The 18,407-nt window shown below is 42.8% G+C and overlaps 1 protein-coding gene across 1 annotated transcript in view; it reads left to right on the forward strand.

Annotated features, from left to right (window-relative positions):
* Positions 1–18,407, forward strand: part of scfd2 (sec1 family domain containing 2) — a 124,870-nt gene that overhangs the window by 87,602 nt on the left and 18,861 nt on the right. The window contains exon 6 of the mRNA XM_085773269.1: positions 12,536–12,681. Coding sequence (XP_085629395.1) covers positions 12,536–12,681 — 146 coding nt within the window. The remainder of the gene's footprint in view (positions 1–12,535; positions 12,682–18,407) is intronic.

The raw sequence follows: 18,407 nt of genomic DNA on the forward strand, positions 1-18,407 counted from the left end.
GGATCAGTACAGTTAGAGGAGTTCACATTTTTTGTTTGTTTATGTTTCTTGTTAGCTTGAAACCAGCAGTGGCTGACACTGTGTTAGCGGTTGTGCTAATGTGCTAATGCAAGGTTCCAGGTTTATTTAGCCCCTCCTTCTCTTCAAGTTGACAGGGTTGGTTCCTTAGATTTGTGATGTATGAAACCATGAAGCTGTTTTCAGTCTGTCACTGATTCAATGCAGTTCAGGGTGGAAACACTCAGTCATGGTGTTGACTGATTATTTTGTTCATGATACGTCTCGTATTAAAAAGCATCTAATGGACGTGTTGACAAGGTTGAACTTCATTTTCACTGAGGGATCTTTAACCACAGTTACAGCTGCTCTTTGTATCTTGTTGGGCATCAACAGTGTATTTTCTACAGTAACAGATGTTCCCTGCTGTGAAATTGCTTTTTATTTGCTTGGACTTCCAGTCTTGATTACGTTAGCTAAATAATAATGTTGCGTTGACAAAAAAAAAAAGAAATAAAGGAATGCATACTTGATGTCTCTGCTAATAACACAACTCGTGCAAGTTTCTAAGAGTTTGTGATTAGGTTTGTATATTTCCCAGAAATGAATGGAGCTCTGTGGTGAGCCCAGCATTTACTCACAGTCTCTATCTACCATCTCCATGGTGACAACATTTAGATCATCCCCTGTTTTATATGCAACCACAGATTGTGAGAGTGTGAATGCAACATTTGTATGCATGATGAGTACTGTGTGTATGCGTATCCAGTGGATCTGCTGAAAGATATGTAGCAGGAGACAGGAAGAAAAAACATCACCTTGTGTTCCACTGGGATGTTGTTATGTAACTGGGAGATTTATGAGACAGGAGAGCCAACACACTGTACATCCAGTCAGCCAGACAGCCACAGTAGAAGTGATGTGGAAACGGGGTTTGTTTAACATCCCACCATAATACACACGTACACACACACACACACTCCTTTCCCCCTGCCCCTCCTCTTCGTCCCATATGAAGGAGGGGAGTCATGTTGCATTGCGTGCAGAGTTGTAATTTTGTCTTTGTCTGGAGTCGGTGGCGTTCTCTGCTCCTTACCCGATTTCACTGATCTACCTCGAAACCATGATTATGACACACACCACTACTCACACACACACACACACACACACACACACACACACACACATAATACACGCTCACAAACACACAGCGCTGTAATTACAAGGGATCAAAGTGAAATTCAGCGAGCCTGATAGTCCAGCTAATAGCAGACGACAGCGGGGTGAAACACAAATCATGAGGAACGATATCAAAGAGCGGAGCCCAGGTTAGCATCAGGACGCCAGAGTTCCTTTTTTACTCTGATGAAAGTTTTTTTTTTTTTTTTTTTTTTACATCTGCAGCCATGAATCAGCCATTGTCTGGGGTAAATGGAGGTGTTTGAAATGAAAATAAAGGGAAAGTGCGACTCCTCAGTGAGCTCTAACTTTAATATGAGAAGTCATAATGTGCCCATAAGAAAAGAAGAGAGAAACAGCCTTGTCTACTGTTGGTCAAGGTCACGTCTGACGTGGGTTCTTTATGATCAGTGCTTTATGAAAGTTGTTGTATCTGCAGAAGTGTAAGGTTTAGTCTGACTTTGACTTGTTGTGTGTGTCATTGTGTGTGTGCCACCTAATCCATCTATAAAAGACTTGGAGTCGGATGGGGGGGGGATAAGCGGCTGCCACCCTCTAACTGAGCAGATCATTACCCTGTGATTTAAACCACCGTCTCCGCCTTCGTCTCCGTTTTACACTCACACACCTCTCATCTTCTTATAGCAATACTCATGTGTACCCTCACTCCTGTCATTTCCTATGCCCACACACACACACATACACACAGGGAGGTAGAAACTCCCTTTGGCGGCTACAAGGTGTTTCCCTCCCCCTCCCCCTCCCCCCTCAGTGGGCGACTCCTACGAGCCTGCTGTTTGATCTCCCTCCCCACGCCCGTTGGCAGGCAGCACAACATCTGAGGGCCTGGTTGCCAAGTCACTGTTCAGCCCACATGCCCATCCATTAAAGCCCCAGTATGTAACTTATTTGGCTTTTTATTAGCAAAAATCAAATTTTGCTTTCATAAATACGTATTTCACTGAAGTGGAATCACACCCGCATACAAATGAAAGCTTTCTCGTACCTCAGAATGAGTTGTTACAAGTCGTTACAAATACACAAGTGGGCGACACACCGAACCTTGGCTGCCATGTTGCATCGCCATTTTTTACGTTCAGTGGCAGCGTGACCGTAGGTAAACATAGAAACTCAGCGGAGCTGTCGGCTCGGGGAGAAAGTTTTCCAGGTAGCGCCTGTTAAAACTGTCACCACTGTGTAGTGTGAGGAAGCATGGAGGCACTGATGTTGCATTCAGGTGCAGTCAGGCAGACGGCCGTTGGCAAACCCACCGGATGTCATTTTACTCCACGAGAGAAAGACGGTAAAACGTGGATCAGGTAAACAATACAACATCACCATGACAACATATTGTCAGGCCTGTATTGTTTTGCCTCGTGCTGGCGGACCACTTGTTTACATAGAAGCTTGTTTATCCTGTTACATGCAGCGTCTGTCTGACGTCCGCCCGATTTCACGTGAATGCAACATCAAGAATACGTTCCGATATGCAACCGCACTGCTAGATGGGGGGGAATTCCTACATATTATACCTTTAACACAAGCGCCCGGCCAACACTCAGGAGACTGTGTTTTACACGCAGACCCCTCTGCTCTTCACAGAGATCCTGTCTGTGGCCTACTTTCAACCGTATGTTTTCTCTCTAAGGGGGCAGAGCTGACACCACACCCCCTCAGTGTGGGACTGATCACATCCAGCAGAGGAGGGATGCTCGCTGTGGTTACAGTGTCTAAGTGTGTGTGTGTGTGTGTGTGTGTGTGTGTGTATGAGAGGTAGTGTTTGCACCTCGCACTTAACATTTTCTCTTGTCTTTGTGCTTTGAAGAAACACATGTCTCCACTTGGCTCCGCGTTGTGTTAACTATGTTCTGGAGAGATTTCAATGGAGAAGCATAAGCGTGAGGAAGGTTTGAGTTTAAAGTGATTGCTTGATAGCCTGAGGTGTGTGTGTATGTACTGTGTGTGTATAACAGCAGTATGAGGCCATTGTTCTGCACTTCCTAAAGAGTCTATGAAGCAGCTCAGATTAGCAGGTCTTGTGTTTTCTCTCATCCCGGCCTCTCTGGAGGGGATTAAGGCTTTACCACCGGAATTCAGACAACTTTTTCGTGCGCTGACGCAGCAGGCCGACCACCGACTGCCGTGTGCCTGTCGTAGAGTGTTTGCGGTCCACCGTTGCGCTTGAATTTTTCCAGTGTGCAGCACTAGAGTTGGTTCTGACTATATGCTGAATACACTGACCAAACAGAAATACCATATTTCCATCCATTTCCATGTTTTCCATCATTTGAGGTTTGACTGAGGCTGGTTTCATTACATCATCATCTTGTTACGTGACATTCTGCATTGGTTCACAGGTGCCCACTCACATGAGCCCAAACCCCCGCAGATGGAAATAAATATGAATTATTAGCATTTAATTTCACATAATTTAAGGAAATTTAAATTCGTATAGAAACAAGACTCTATAGTCTTAGGTCATATTCTGTAACACACGAGGAGACAACATAACCAGATTCACAGGAGCACAATGTGAGCTTATGTTTCTGCAGTATCGTGTGTAATATGAATTCAGAAGATGTGTGGAGTATGGGCATACGCCCAGGGTGACATCTTGTCAGGGGGCGGCACTGGCACTCGCAAAAAAAGAAGAAGAAAAAAAAGCTTAATTGCATAAGCTTTTTTGTGGCTCATTTATTCAAAAGTCAAAGAAAACTTTATTATCCCCAAGGGGCGATTTGTTTTACAGCCAACAGTCTCGACTCGCACACATTAAAACACATACAATATCATGGCAGAAGTACAACAAGATTCAAAAGTTAGTGCATTATTCAGGAGGCTGAACAAAAGTGTTGCTTAGGTAACTTGGCTGTACCTGCGGCCAGAGAGAAACAACCTGAACTCTGCAGGCAGAGGATGTCTGGGATTCTTCATGCTGTTGGCATCATGTCACCAGGTGGGTCAGAGCCAGCACCCTGTCTGCTCTGTGCAGCCTTCTGCTTGTTGAGAAGGTTTCTGTCACTCGTACAGGAAGAGGATGAGGGAGGGGGCACGAAGGAATTTGACCGAGTTAGTTGTTACATAAGGTTGTTGTGATAATGGGAAAGAGAAGGGTTAACTCATCACAGCACACATATACAGTATATATTGAGTTGTATAGAAACACACTGTAGGTCAGGTGTTCCTTGAGAGGATTCAAGGGGGTCCCCAACTCGCAAAATTGTACTTTTTTTCCCCAGAAATATAACATTTTTCCCAGAAGTTTCTTGAAACTTTTCCAAATATCCAATTATTATAATAATTATAGAATATTTGAATGTACATTTACTAAAAAATGTAACGTTATTCAGTCTCAGAACAAATATTTGTGTATTTCTGGTGTTTGTTTCAAATTTTTGTAGGGCTGCAACTAACAATTATTTTCATTATCGATTAATCTGTCCTTTATATAAACGATCAATCAATTAGTTGTTTGGTCAATAAAATGTTAAAAAATGTTGAAAAATGTCAATCAGTGTTTCCCAAACCATAAGGTGACGTCCTCAAATGTCTTGTTTTGTCCACAAACCAAAGAGAGACTCAGTTTACTGTCATGAAGGAACAAAGAAACCAGAAATATTCACATTTAAGAAGCTGAAATCAGAGAATTTAAAAAAAGAAAAACTACCCAAATCGACTCGATTATTAAAATACAGTAGTTGACGATTAATTTAATTTTAATCGATTATTGTGCATTTAATCGATTAATTGTTGCAGCTCTAAAGTTTTCTCCAATGGGGGGGTCCGTGGTCTAATTTGTGTCAGTTTAGACGTCCTTGATGTAAAAAAGTTTTAGAACCCCTGCTGTAGGTCATTACACTTGAGAAGTCAGGGGGCGGAGCTTAGCTGAGGATGCTCGGCAGTTAATTCCACAAGCGCATGTGAAGCTGAGAGGTGTCGTGTCAAAATCCTAGTGAAAATGTGTTAGTCCCATCTGTGTCGTCACCTTAATGAAACAAATGAATGCACTGTCACTGTTGAATTTTGCCTGTGTGCGTCTACATGTGAATGCAATTACACTCTCTGGTCCTCACATCCTCTGTTTACTCCTCTTCCTCTTCACGACACCAAACAGCAAATCAGAATGTGCTGTGGTGTGTTTCTCTGTTTGTGGAAACAACTTTAAATAAAATGCAAACTGTTGCACATTATACAATAATGAGATGGATGGTTTTTATGGAGCCGTGCTCTGGGACATTTCAATCTGCAGATCCATGTGAGGTTAAAGTTGAACGTAGCAGAACACGGTGTTTGTTTTTCTTTTCTTCCATTCCCTTGTTTGGTTTGGCTGGTCAGGAGCCGAGGCCCGATGCACTGGAGCTTCTCAGGAACCTCTCAGTGTGCGTTTCCTCACTTCGCTTCTGCTTTACTCGCGTTGCGGAAGTTGCTTCATCCCAATCTGGTGATAATATAGTTGCCGCGGCGACAGCCAGCATCATATAAGGGAGAAAGGTGCATAACAAGCATTTAGCTCTGAAAGCCCACCACTTCCGTCTTCTCCTCTTTCATCCTGAGGTACAGTAGCAGAGAGTTCTTCCTCCGCAGCATTCCTCACAGGATTACAGATATAAACTCTTTGTAACAATCGCTCTACTGCATGCCTCCCTCCTCTCTCTCTCTCTCTCTGTCCATCCCTCCCTCTGCTTCACTCTAAAAAGCACGTACTCTCATTCTTTTCTCAGACCAGAATAGAATTTTTGATCAGGTTTCAAAATAAGCCGGGATATTTATAAGTAGTCTCGATGTCTACATTCCACTGATAAGTACAGAGCCATTAGTTTTGATTGTGGGGTCAGGCATCGATGGCGAGTTTCTACAGTGTTTTGAAGGTTGTTGAGGAAACAGATTGTGTTTTTCTAATCTAATGTTCCCTGTGTTCTTTAGGCCGTGTTTCCTGCAGAGCAGCGTGGCAGCGATTTCCTACTTCCTATATTTCTTAGATTTTTTGGGGCTTTTCAACTTAATTGTTTACATTATATATCAGTCTCTCTTTCCTAAGAAGCATTTTGTTTAGTTTTTCATGCAGCAGCAGCGGTGTGCGTGACCTCAGTCTTAAAATAAAGATCCAATTACAGCATTAGAGGATAAGGCTGGCAAGACTGCATTGTCATAATGTGGCAAAAATGACAAAAATACGCAGCAAACAAGAACTTTCTGTACGGTCAAAGCCTGATAAAACATATTCTTCTGTGTCCTGGAGATGTAAATGTTGTTAAAACACCTCAGGGAGCTACAGTGTTGCAGGTTGCAAGGTTAAAAGTGTGAACTCTGAAGCCTCTGCTCTGGGTAAGATCAGGTCCTTGTGTCTAGTACCAAAGCAAGAACAAGGTCACCATCACCTGCTGCAGTTAGCGACCTAGCTATTTTGACACACACTCGAATGACACAAACTGGATGGTTTATCTGAAGTTCGTACATGAATTAAGAAGGCCCACCCCACGTTTATTTACAAAATACTTAAAATACAGATGCATGATCTCCAGCAAGATCATTTTTTTGTAAAATGGGACTCACTAGAAGCTATCCATACATAGCTTCTATACAGGGGCCCAAACACCAAGTAACATACATTCTATACCCAACTCTAACCTAAAACCCTAAAGCATCCTAATTATCCCATAGATGGAGCATATAGATATCAGTACAGTCCAATACATTAGAAAGTAACTAAACGTACATTTCAGTTTTCGACTCTTGCTCCGAGTTGTTTTCCCCTTGTGTTGTGCTCATGGTTGGGAAAATAAATTGGGATGAGATGGCCGAGTCTGTCAATGAGACTAAATGCTACATCATATATTACACAGGCGTTGTGGAAAGTGTTGCATTCAGTGAGCTTCAGAAGTTTGTAACAATAAAAAAGAGGATCAAAGGGAGTGTTTGACCTGGTCCATGATATCATACGTTTAACTTTCTTGTAATCTGTGGTTTTCACACACACAACTGTATTAATCCATAGTTGAAATGCACCATTTACTCTTGTTTTGAGTAACATTTGCTAAAATTGCTAAATAATTTGCTGAGATTCTTCAAAACTGGAAAAGCGCATTTCTAATCAATCTTAATGATTAACATTTTCAGGCAGAAGTGGTGGGGACTCGAGTTACAATCTTCCTGTTTGGATCAACCTCATCTTCACTCAACACTGATTTTGTTCACAGTTTCCTCTTTGCACCAGTAGCTTGTGTGCAATATAGATTACACAGTTACACTGACCCAAAAACAAAAACTGGAAATGTGAAGTCACTCACACGTGGTGACTGTAGTAATAATGGCCTCACCAGGTGTTTATGGAGGTTATAAATGTCACCACTCCTCTTTCCTCTGCAGTTGTTTTTATTTCCTCCATCTCGACCCAGCTCCGTTCCTCTGTGATACATTCCTCCGTGCCCTCCGGTTGGACGCTTCCACCTCTGAGCGTCACAGGTTACGTTCACGCGCCTCTCAGAAGCTGTTGCTCACCTCCGGCTTTGTTAGATCTAATTAAGAAAACCCACAATCAACCATTTCCTGTCCAAACGACACACTCTCCCTGTCTGCCCACCTCCCTGTTCTCTTTCCCAGCAGCACGGTGCTGACTCAGTCTACGATATTACTTTGTCATTTTCTATGCAAATGACCGTCAGTCTGCAAGAGCCGCCCAAATGATATGTAATTACACCGCGTTTCCCATCATTCCCATTTCACAAAAGGTCGAGTCATTTTATAGATAAGCAATTATACAGGAGGCAGCAATTTATGTTTTGGTTTTTTTTTAACAAAAGCTTTTATTGTGCTTTTGATTTCCAACAAACCGGAATCCATCCGACATATTTGCGTGACAGACATCAGACAGTGTGTGGTGTGTGTTTGTGTGTGTTTGTGTGTGTTTGTGTGTGTGGTGGGCGGCGTGGCAGCATTGCGTCGCGTGAGATGATTTCAGACACACAGGTGTTCAGCCTCACAGCCAGGCTGGATGTTCCCCCGGCCCAGCACCTGGTCCTGCTCCTGCTCGGGATCTGCAGCGCCACGATCAACATCTAAACCACAGATTGCCTGGAGGGAGGGGCGGGGTGGTGGGGGTGCTGGGGGTGGGGGTATGTGGGTAGGCAGGGGCTGCATCCAACAACCCGCCACGGCAACAGGGGACTTTCACTGTGTGCTTTGGCAACCAGTCAACCAGCTCTCTCTCACGGCAAGACACGCAAGCACTCGAACAGATTTTATGCACACCTCCCCTCTCCGCCCGGGCCCTCATTATGTATCCTACCGCAAACACAACCGACACAAGCGCATACGCAGAGTTTCAACATGCACCGCGTTGTACTTTTACCATATTTCTGCACTCACAGAGTCCTCAGACACTGTGAGCGCCTGGAGACAAACATCAGTTGTAGTTTGTTTGCAGGATGCCTTTCTCCTCCGCAGGTGTCTGGAAAGATAAGGCCCGCATCGGACCCAGTCTTCACGCTCACCTCCGTCAAACAGCCCTGCTGTTTTTCTTAAGAGAGTTTTTACCCCTGAGCCCAGGCCAGTGCAGGAGAGCAAACCGCCGGGGCCAGACGCTTTACATTCCTCCAGACAGTGACTCAAAACAAAGATGTGCTCTGCCAAATTAGATATCGTCTATAGGGAGAGGAAAAGGAACCAAGAGAGGAGAAATAACAGATTAATGTCTGACAAAGTCAAGCTGTTCAGCGTGTGTTATCTTATCTAACACAGCTGACATTGATGTATTTCCTCAACCTATATAATGTGCCAAATAAAATGAAGCAAAGTATTTCGCAGGTCAGGTTTTGGCCTTGAGAGAGCCGTATCTTGTCGGCGCAGTCGTTAGAGGGAAGAGTTAGGCAGCATATTATTGTACATGAAGGGAGCTTTAACATGTCCTGTAAATGTTGGATCTTATCTTGAAAAACGACACATATTACTCACCTGTATGTGTTTGTTTTTGTCTTGGCTTCAAAGTAGGGCTGCGTTACATGTGAGCTCATACGTCGTGTTATGTAATGTTGAAGTGAGAGCTGTAATAAACGGAGTGTTTGATGATGACCCCATGGTGGCAGACGTCAAGCTTCATCTTTTTCGCTCGCCTAATTAGTCTAATCAAAGTGGGAGTAGCTGACAGTTGTAGCTAAGATTGCTGACATGTCATCAGAGACACTGGTTCATTATATTTTACAGTGTCAAGTGTGTAAAGAGAACATGCTTTTTATTTTTCATTCATTTTTCTTTAAATGGAATTTAAAAACTCTTTGAATCTGTGCTATACTGTATATCTGGACCATAGTGCTTTGCCAGTTTACTAACAAGTCTATCAGCTCTGGTGATCTGTGGACGCCACCAGCAGATTCACATTTATTTCTCTTTTGGTTCTTAGTGAAATGCCTCTGATTTGATCACAGATCTGATAACCTGCCCCCTCCTTTAAACCTACTCCAACCGTTAAGCATCTTGTTAACGAAGTAGTTCAACCCTGTTTTTGTTTCACCAAGCAGATCATTTTCATTGATTTCCGGCTCATAGAAAGTGACTTCGACGTCATCATTTTAACTCTGGGCTCACACCTCCAGGTTATAGAAAATGCTGCAGCCACTCAGCCAGACTGTTGACCGGAGCACGGCCTCCAGCCCAGCCTTTTACGTTACATTGACTTCCACTTGATTTCAGAATTGGTTTTTATTCATTCTTCCAAAAACTCTCCATGGTCTGGCGTATTAGCATTCTCATTGTGAGTATGCTAATACTGGCATTTAACTTAAGTCATCCCTGTGCTGAAGCACATCCTCACAGAGCCACTGACATCATCGTTGACTCTTAAGTCCCTGTTACGCAGCCTGTTCAAGGCTGAAATGTTGTGCCTTTATTCCACGCGACCACTTGAATGGGAAGGAGGAGGGCCACAGTGGAGGTCCACCACCTGCTGACCATCCAGACCGTGTTTTAGAGGTAGATACAGAGACTGCTTGATGAAAAACTGCTCCCGATGGGAACGTGCATCAGCGGTTTTGCATGAATTTACCTTGAAAGCAACTCTGTCTGGTAACGTTCTGTTATTATCTCATTGCGTGGTGAATGTGCAGGTCACAACTTGTCCACCAGAGCGTTTTGGAGTTGCTGGATTGTGTATTTGATGAGTTTGATGAGGGAAACCAAGAAATCCCACAAGCCTCCGTAGCGTAGCTCTGAGCAGCTCGCAGCTCTGCTCTGCCGTTCTAAAAATAGCTTGCACCGACAAATAAAGGTAACGAACCTACTGCTATGACTATTGGGATTATGGCAATGGGCCAATTTGCCAAAATGTTGAACTATCCCTTAAGGGCATCTACAGTTCATGTGATTAACACTAAACTGATACATAAAGTACAGTTGGTAAAAAAAAAAAAAACAGTTCAAACCAATTGCCCCTGGTTGGATTAATAAAGTTGTCTATCTGTCAGTTGCTGTAAACACATCAACATCTCTTTTTGTGTCTTGTACTCACCTCAGTAGTGTAGTATGTTTTTCTTTCTCTTTTGTGTATTTTTTTTGTTTGTGTGGGACTCGTCATATTTAATTATCATACTTTCCTTCTTATTCTATTTCATTGTCTTCCTTGTCTTTGATAATTGAAACGTTTGCATACGTTTTGTTCACGGTGAAACTGATGAACTAGCTGCAAGAGGGAGTCACGTGTGTGTGAAGGAGACAGCCAGCACACCAACACTTCTGCTATCTTAAATCACAGTGCAGTGCAGTGGTGTCATGCTGGCTTTTTCCAGTTCACTGCAAAACAAACCGTACCATGGCAGATACTGCAATTCCTGTACTGAATGCTGATTTCAGTCGAAGCGGTGAAATCTTCACTGTAAAAAATGTAAAATGACGTCTGGAGGATGTGATTTGTAGATCTGTGCATCTGTGCAGCACCACTGTGTTTTATGACGCTACCTGGCTGAAATAACAGCCGTATACACACTCATATTGAAATATAACATGAGACATAAAACACCACAGATACAGTATGAAAGTAATCTGAACTCTGTGGCCTCTCAAGGAAAACAAGTATGTGTCTCATTCACCTCATTCTTTATGATTCCCTCGCAGTTGTAGATATGAATTAATCTAATTTTAGCGCTTCCTACAAATGGTTTCATGTTCAAGGTGCAGAATAAGAAAATGATTTTTCATCCCTACATCTATGAAAACCCAGTGCTGCAGTATAGTGTCATCTTTAGCCTTGTTTAAAGATCTTTTATGTGTTTATATGGTAAAAGTTGGAACGTGCCCCTCTTACACTTTGATATAAAACACAGGTATTATTGTTACGCAATTGAATACAGACAATTAAACCCATAAAGCTACAGACTGTAGTGGGTAGAGTGGGCGGAGAGGACAGGAAGTTGCTCCTGCTGTTTAATCTTCTTATCCCAGCGGCCGGTTCACAGCTCACAGCTGACTGAGAGGAAGTAGAAGCTTAAAGCTCCAGTCAAACAAAGTCCGTCATATGTTCAGAATATGGGATTGTTCCTCATAAATACACACATGCAAAAGTGCTGCGTGAAAACCAGCATCTTAAGTGGATTTGCTGTTTCTGCAGCATTAATGACGGAGTCATCAGCGTTGCGGTCGTAGGCTCAGAGCCTCTCAGATCAGATCCTGCTGTGCTGATGCAGTTCTCAGCTATAACGCAGCCGATCGTCCTGTTAACTGAAGGCAGCAGCATTCCTGAGCTTTGCAAGGGAGAAGTGCAGGTGCCAGACGACCTACTTCGCCCACAGCACCGTTCAGTCCTTCAAACTCACTTTTTTTTAAAACTTTCTCTCTGTTTATTCTGTTTTCTCTTCTGCTTTAATGCTCTCCATCCTCCACCCCTCGCTTCTCTCCTTTTATCTTATGCTCTGTCATTTCAGCTTTATTTCACAGCAAGTCTTTGCTTTCCCCCGCTCACGTCTTTAGAAAAGAGGGAACATTAGCTTTTGATTAGACAGCAATGCCTCTGCTGAAATAAAGGCGCTCTTGTCCTCTCGCTCCCATGCGTTTACCTTGGTAATTGGTTTCAGTGCACACCCAGCTGAGAAAATTACCTGCTCAGAGCAACATGCTACATCTCACCACTCAGTTTTTGCAGAGACAAATGTTTTCTTGCATGATTTGCCTTCCTCTGAAAGAACATGTGGCTGACCTGATTTTATATGAATATTGCGTTTATTACACTGATGCACCCTTAGAAATGCCTGTAAATGCATATAGATTGTTCTCTGTTAGGTCTTTCTCATCAGTGGTTTCATAACAAATTTTTCTTTCCCCAATTAAGAACAGTGTGTGTATGTGTGTGTGTGTGTGTGTGTGTGTGTGTTTCTAGGCTGTGCAAATCCTGAGGAGCTGACCACAGAGCGCGCCCACTCTTCAGTGGAGGACATGTTCGATACCCTGCGTGGGCTGAGCCACACCAGAGATCACCTCAAGCAGCTCCGCTCCGTTTACACTGCCAGCGACGGCGTTCACCAGGTCAGACAAACACACACACACACACACACACACACACACACACGCTGTCAACATCAAAACACAAGCATTATTTGCTGCAGTTCCCTTTTTTTGCACATAAGACAAATCTGTCTGTCCTCTGATCCCCTCAGTCATGAGATCAGCCAGCAACAGTGGGACAACTGTTTCACCACCACAATTGCTTCCTCTCATCTTAATTTACCTGTTTGGCCTCTGGCTGTGGCAGTAACACACACACACACACACACAGATGTAGCAGAGGACCTGTGGCCTTCACTGCTCTCCGGTTTGCGTCACACTGACATACGGCGCAGAGGAGAGAAGCCTCTTCATAAACTATCTGTGTCTTATGCTTATGTAACTCACCTCTCTGTGTGCACCTGAAAAGCTCTGTCCTCAAGAAAAGCCTCTTACCTTTTCTTTAAGACAGTCGCTTCACCACCGCTGTGGTTTTCATCAGAGGACCATAGGCCAAGGACATCAAAGTTGTCACTTTTTTATTATTTATTTCCTCTTTTCAGGGTTGTAATGCTTTTCTTTGCCACATACGTAGACATAAATAAAGGTTCGGCAACAAGAGGTAAGCTTGAAGAAAAGCTTGAACCAAACCTTCACAACAGCCAGGGCCTTAATGCTTCTCAATTTGTCCTTTTCCCATTCATACATCAACAAAGCCATGAGCTACAAAACCCTTTTGTCATTTGAGGAGTTGGAACTCTGATGTCCAACAGGACGATGAGAGAAAATGTTTGTTTCCATCCTGTTTAAGCCATGTAACATATTTAGCATTATAACATAGTCATAGGCTGTAAATGAAGACGTAGCCTCCGTCACATTGATCTCAGGTTTCTGAAGCTCAAAGTGGGATGGTAACTCAAGGTTATGCATTTTAAAGGGCATTTCCAGTCGTATTCAATGTTTACCTCAGATATCAGGTCACCTCTGATCAGTTCATTGTTAAGGGGACGGTAGTGTGAGGACCTAAATGCGGACAGACAGAGAAGTAAAGGTGGAATTTCACAAGTTTCATTTCTTGTTTCAAAGGGGAAGACAAGCTGAGGGTCTGGGGCGTCCGTGGAGGGGGGCAGGCTGAGAAAAGAGCAGGCTGGGGTGGGGAGCCGGGGAGCAGAGCAGGCAGGCGGGTGCTGAAACAGAAGAACAGAGTCAAAATGTGTCTCTTATCTCAAGTTTTGGTCTAGAAGCTGTGTACTGACTGAACAGTGGCTACGCTCTGGCAGAGAGGGTGTGGCAGGGCTGAGTAGAAGTAGGCTGAGATGCTGCTGATGAACACCTGAAATCACTCACCACACACTCAAACAGCAGCAACAGCAGCTGTAACATTCATTTCATACCATCCATACTCCCAACTGCAGCGTATGGACGTTTATATTTGTTTTCGTTCAAGAATCGTTTTTTCAGTGTTCATTAATGGGCTTTGGACTAATTTTTTGGGGAATGACATGCAGGAAAGGTCTGCCTGATGCGGGATTCGAACCGGGGACACCTGCGTTGAGGACTGTAACCTCTCTCTCTCCACAGAACAATTTTAAAATGAGTCCGGAGCCCATCAATGAACATTGAAAAAACAATAGATTCTTGAACAAAAACGAATATAAACGTCCACACTCTGCAGTTGGGAGTATGGATGGTATGAAATGAACTGATCATAGGTGACCTGATATCTGAGGTAAACATTGATTACGACTGGAAATGCCCTTTAGCACGGGAGTCTATTGGAAATGCTTCACTTTTGGAGCCATCCTCCTGTGGCCATTCAAGGAACTGCAGTTTTTTGTACTTACTGTGCATTCACACCAAAAGTGTCATGAGCGTCTACGGACGCTCTGGTAGCTGGCATCGCACTGCCTGCCAGCAGCGTCCGAAGGGGCAGGGCTTTCAAACTGCACTTTTATGTTTAATTATTAATTATAGCCTACTGCACAACTGAAAATATTGTAATGTTTTTGTTAAGGATGTTTAAGTACTGTGATTTCTGACTGACTGTGAATGTGTATGGTACGGGCAGGTATGGTTGGATGAGAAACTGAGGGGCCGGGGTGACGGGTGAGCGTGAGGAAGACAGAGTCCTGTGTGTGTCTGTGTGTGTGTGTGTGTGTGTGTGTGTGTGTGTGTCTGTGTGTGTGTGTCTGTGTGTAGGTGAGTGAGTGAGAAGGAGCAGAGGAAGTGAGAGCTGTACAGATAAGTTTGTGTTATGTTGTTGTAGTTACGTCGGGTCGGACGCTACAATATCAAAACGTGTTCTTAACATAGACGTCGGACGCGAAATAGCCGGGCGCATGGCGTCTGTCCGACTACCCATTTCTCCGACCATACATTTCTTTATTTTTGCGTCCATTAGTCCGACCTCCCACTTCTCCGACTTAAGTAGCCCTAACAGATAACCTTACCTAAACCTAACCTTAACACTGTAGAATGGGTGGTCGGACGCTACAATATCAAAACGTGTTCTTAACATATATGTCGGACACGAAATAGCCGCAGAGCGGAGCCAGTTTCCTTTCGGCGCCGTTAACCGATTGTGTCAGATGCGCCAGGGCGCGCACCTCTGCGCCAGGCTCATGCTTAGCAATTTGTGTTTATTCATCTTAACAGAGCGTGAGAGAGATTAACACACACATTCACACAGGCTACACACACATACGGGCTACACATGATACACATACCCACAGACACACAGCTGAGCGGCCGAGGCGCTCGCTGACCGGCACAAAGAAATGCGCATCTGGTGGCTCAACCTGGTCAGTGGGTGCTCGAGCACCGGAGCACTGACGGAATCGGCGCCTATGGACACAAGCCATACAGGACTGAGGCCGAAGTGGTGTTCGACCTAGGGAACAGACGCTAATGTGCGAAGCTAGCAGAGCGGTAAACAGCCATAGACAAAAACAGGCCGTTTCAGCTTGTTCCTGCAATACTTGGACAAAGACAGTGATTTATTTTCCACTACATCAGGAATTCAGTCCATGTGGTTTATCACAATTATAACTAAGTAATTAGAGACTAGATATGTAGCCTATTTTTACCTCACTAAATGATACTGTAAATATGTGAAAATAGCAGCAAGTTGCTAAAATCAGTTGGGAAATTCTAAGAAACCAGTCCAGACCAAAACGTAGGCTAAAACATAACCTTCTGGAAAATGGCTTGTGTTTGTACTGAGTTAAGTGAATCACCTGCTGGCTGTAGCTTCATGTAGATATTGTGATAGAAAAGCAGAACAAAACACTTTTTGTGTTCAGCCTCAGAAGCAGAACGCTATTTTATTCTTGTCATATTAAGTTTTTATCCTGCTGAATCAATTTTCATGAGACACATCTCCATCTCAGTACATCAGAATCATAACATAATGTCATTTTTGTCAACTTGTTGATGCCTTCATGACCGTGTGTCCGTTTGGTTGTGTGCACACATGTGAGCATCATTGTGCTGCTGTTTGTACAGAACAGTCAGTCCCCGTCTGCCCAACTATGAAAATGATTTCTGATAAAGAGAACAGCAGGATATCCATCCGCTATGAGCAGAAACATCAGAAATCCATCAGCCTGTCTCAGCATGCTGCCCCACTCCTCCACTGAAGCCGAGACCTGTCGGACTTCCTCTAACTGGAGCTTTTCCATGAATTGCAGAGCTCTCCATCCCCGGGCTCCTGCACTAGACAGAGGTTTTGACGTGGGTTTTTTTTTTCTGCTCTAACACTCTCTAGGTTTCTGGTTTTGTTCTCAAAAAGCCTGAAATAAGACTGTGAGTCGGCACTTTGGTGGCTCAGTGGCATCATATGTTTTCATCCTGGCATGACTAACACAGACTAGCCTACTGTACATGTGAGGAACAGTACTGATAACACCAATTGGATATACAAATGGATATATAGGCCTATTCATAAAACGTGTTATTATGTTAATTACCTCAAATTGAGCTCCAGCGGTGTTCTGCTGGCTCCAGTCACGCTCTCTTTGTTTCAGTCATGATTTATTAGACCGGACAACAGGAGCACATACACCACTTTACTGTCACATGTGTACTCGTCATAGCGCTGCTTGAAAATCACACATTTACTTTTCACATGTCATGCTGTGTGCAAACGACTGCTGCTCAATTTCCTGGAAAAAGTCAATGCAATCTGAGTCACAGATCCGGAAACAGCTGGAGTCTTACCTCTGCGGAGGGGGAGGGGCCTGATCCATCACCTATACCGGAAGCGCACTCTCATGGTAATTTTGGAGCTGTGAGCTTCACTCCATTCTTTTGCCTTGGAAAGATTAACAGTGCAACAAGGTTAGAGTTACACAACCTTTCAAAGGCCATAGTAACTGAATTATTCATTGTGGCTCTCATACAGATCGTTGTGAGCATGCACAGCTGTATAGACACTTTTTTTTACCCACCAAGGTGAGACCGCATAGAAGACTGAACAGAAGAGACTGAAGTAAGATGTTACGTCTTACATAATAACATGGTTCCATTATGTAAGACGCTAACATGGCTTCTGAACACACCGCAGCTCATACAATGACAAGCAAAACTAATGGAGCAGTTCATCATCCACAACAAAAAATCATACCCTGATCATCTTTATTATTTTACTGTGCACTGTTTGAATCTTTCAGAGGAACAATATTTTTTTTCTGTTTAATATCTTTATAGAATCTTTTTAATATACGTACAAAAAATAAATAAACTAGAGAATGCATTTCCTGAAGGAAATACGGGTGAATGCTGAAAGCTGGAAGCTGAATGAGCTGAATAAATTGTTGAAACTATGCTGAATTAAGTTAAGAAACTGCTGAAGAAATCTTGAAGAGATGAAATAATATATGAAGAATACGAAATGGTTTGAAATTACTTGAATTGTTGAAGATCAGTATGAAGAAATTGAAAGTCTGAAGTCTACTCAAATAAATTTAAAACAGACAGCTTCAAAACATTTTTGAACCATTACTAATATAGATGAAACAATATATGAAGAGTAAAAGTAGAAGATGAAAGACGGAGGATGTATGAAATGGGTGGCAATTACTTGAATTAATGAAGAATAGTATGAATGAATTGAAAAGCTTGAGTCTACTCAAATAAGTTTAAAACTGGTGGCTTGAAAACATTGTTGAACCATTACTAATATAGATGAAACAATATCTGAGGAGTAAAAGTATAATAATATAGAAGTTGTTACAATCCTTTAAAGGGAAGAATAAGTTAGAATAACTACATCATATCTGAAGGCTAGAAGTCGAGCATGTAACAGTAGAAGAGTTGAAATCTGAAATACGTGAGAAAAGATTAAAATGTAGAACTTATAAGAAGGACATTGAATTTGTATGAAATGTTTGGAAAATTGCTTGAATTTTTGAAGATTCGTGTGAAAAATATAACATTTCAGTCTACTCAATAAAGATGAATACAAATATAAAGCAAGAGGCTGGAGAAACATAAATGGAAGGTTATACCATAACAAAGATAGAGGAAGACAGTTTCTCTTCCTTCACATACAACATGTCCATATGAGTAGAAAATATACATAAACATAAACCAGCAAAGACAAGCACACAGACAAACAGTGCTGTCTTAAAAACAACCATAACGACAAGAACAACAGGGGATGTGGCCATATCATACATAAACAAAAAAAATCAACAGATATAATATATATATATAGAAACACGAGTGGAGGGATTCCCCCTATGGACAGCATCCAGTTTCACATTCTA

The sequence above is a fragment of the Trachurus japonicus genome, chromosome 4 (assembly GCF_045865225.1).
Source record: "Trachurus japonicus isolate A0001 chromosome 4, Traja_1.0".
Lineage (NCBI taxonomy): Eukaryota > Metazoa > Chordata > Actinopteri > Carangiformes > Carangidae > Trachurus > Trachurus japonicus.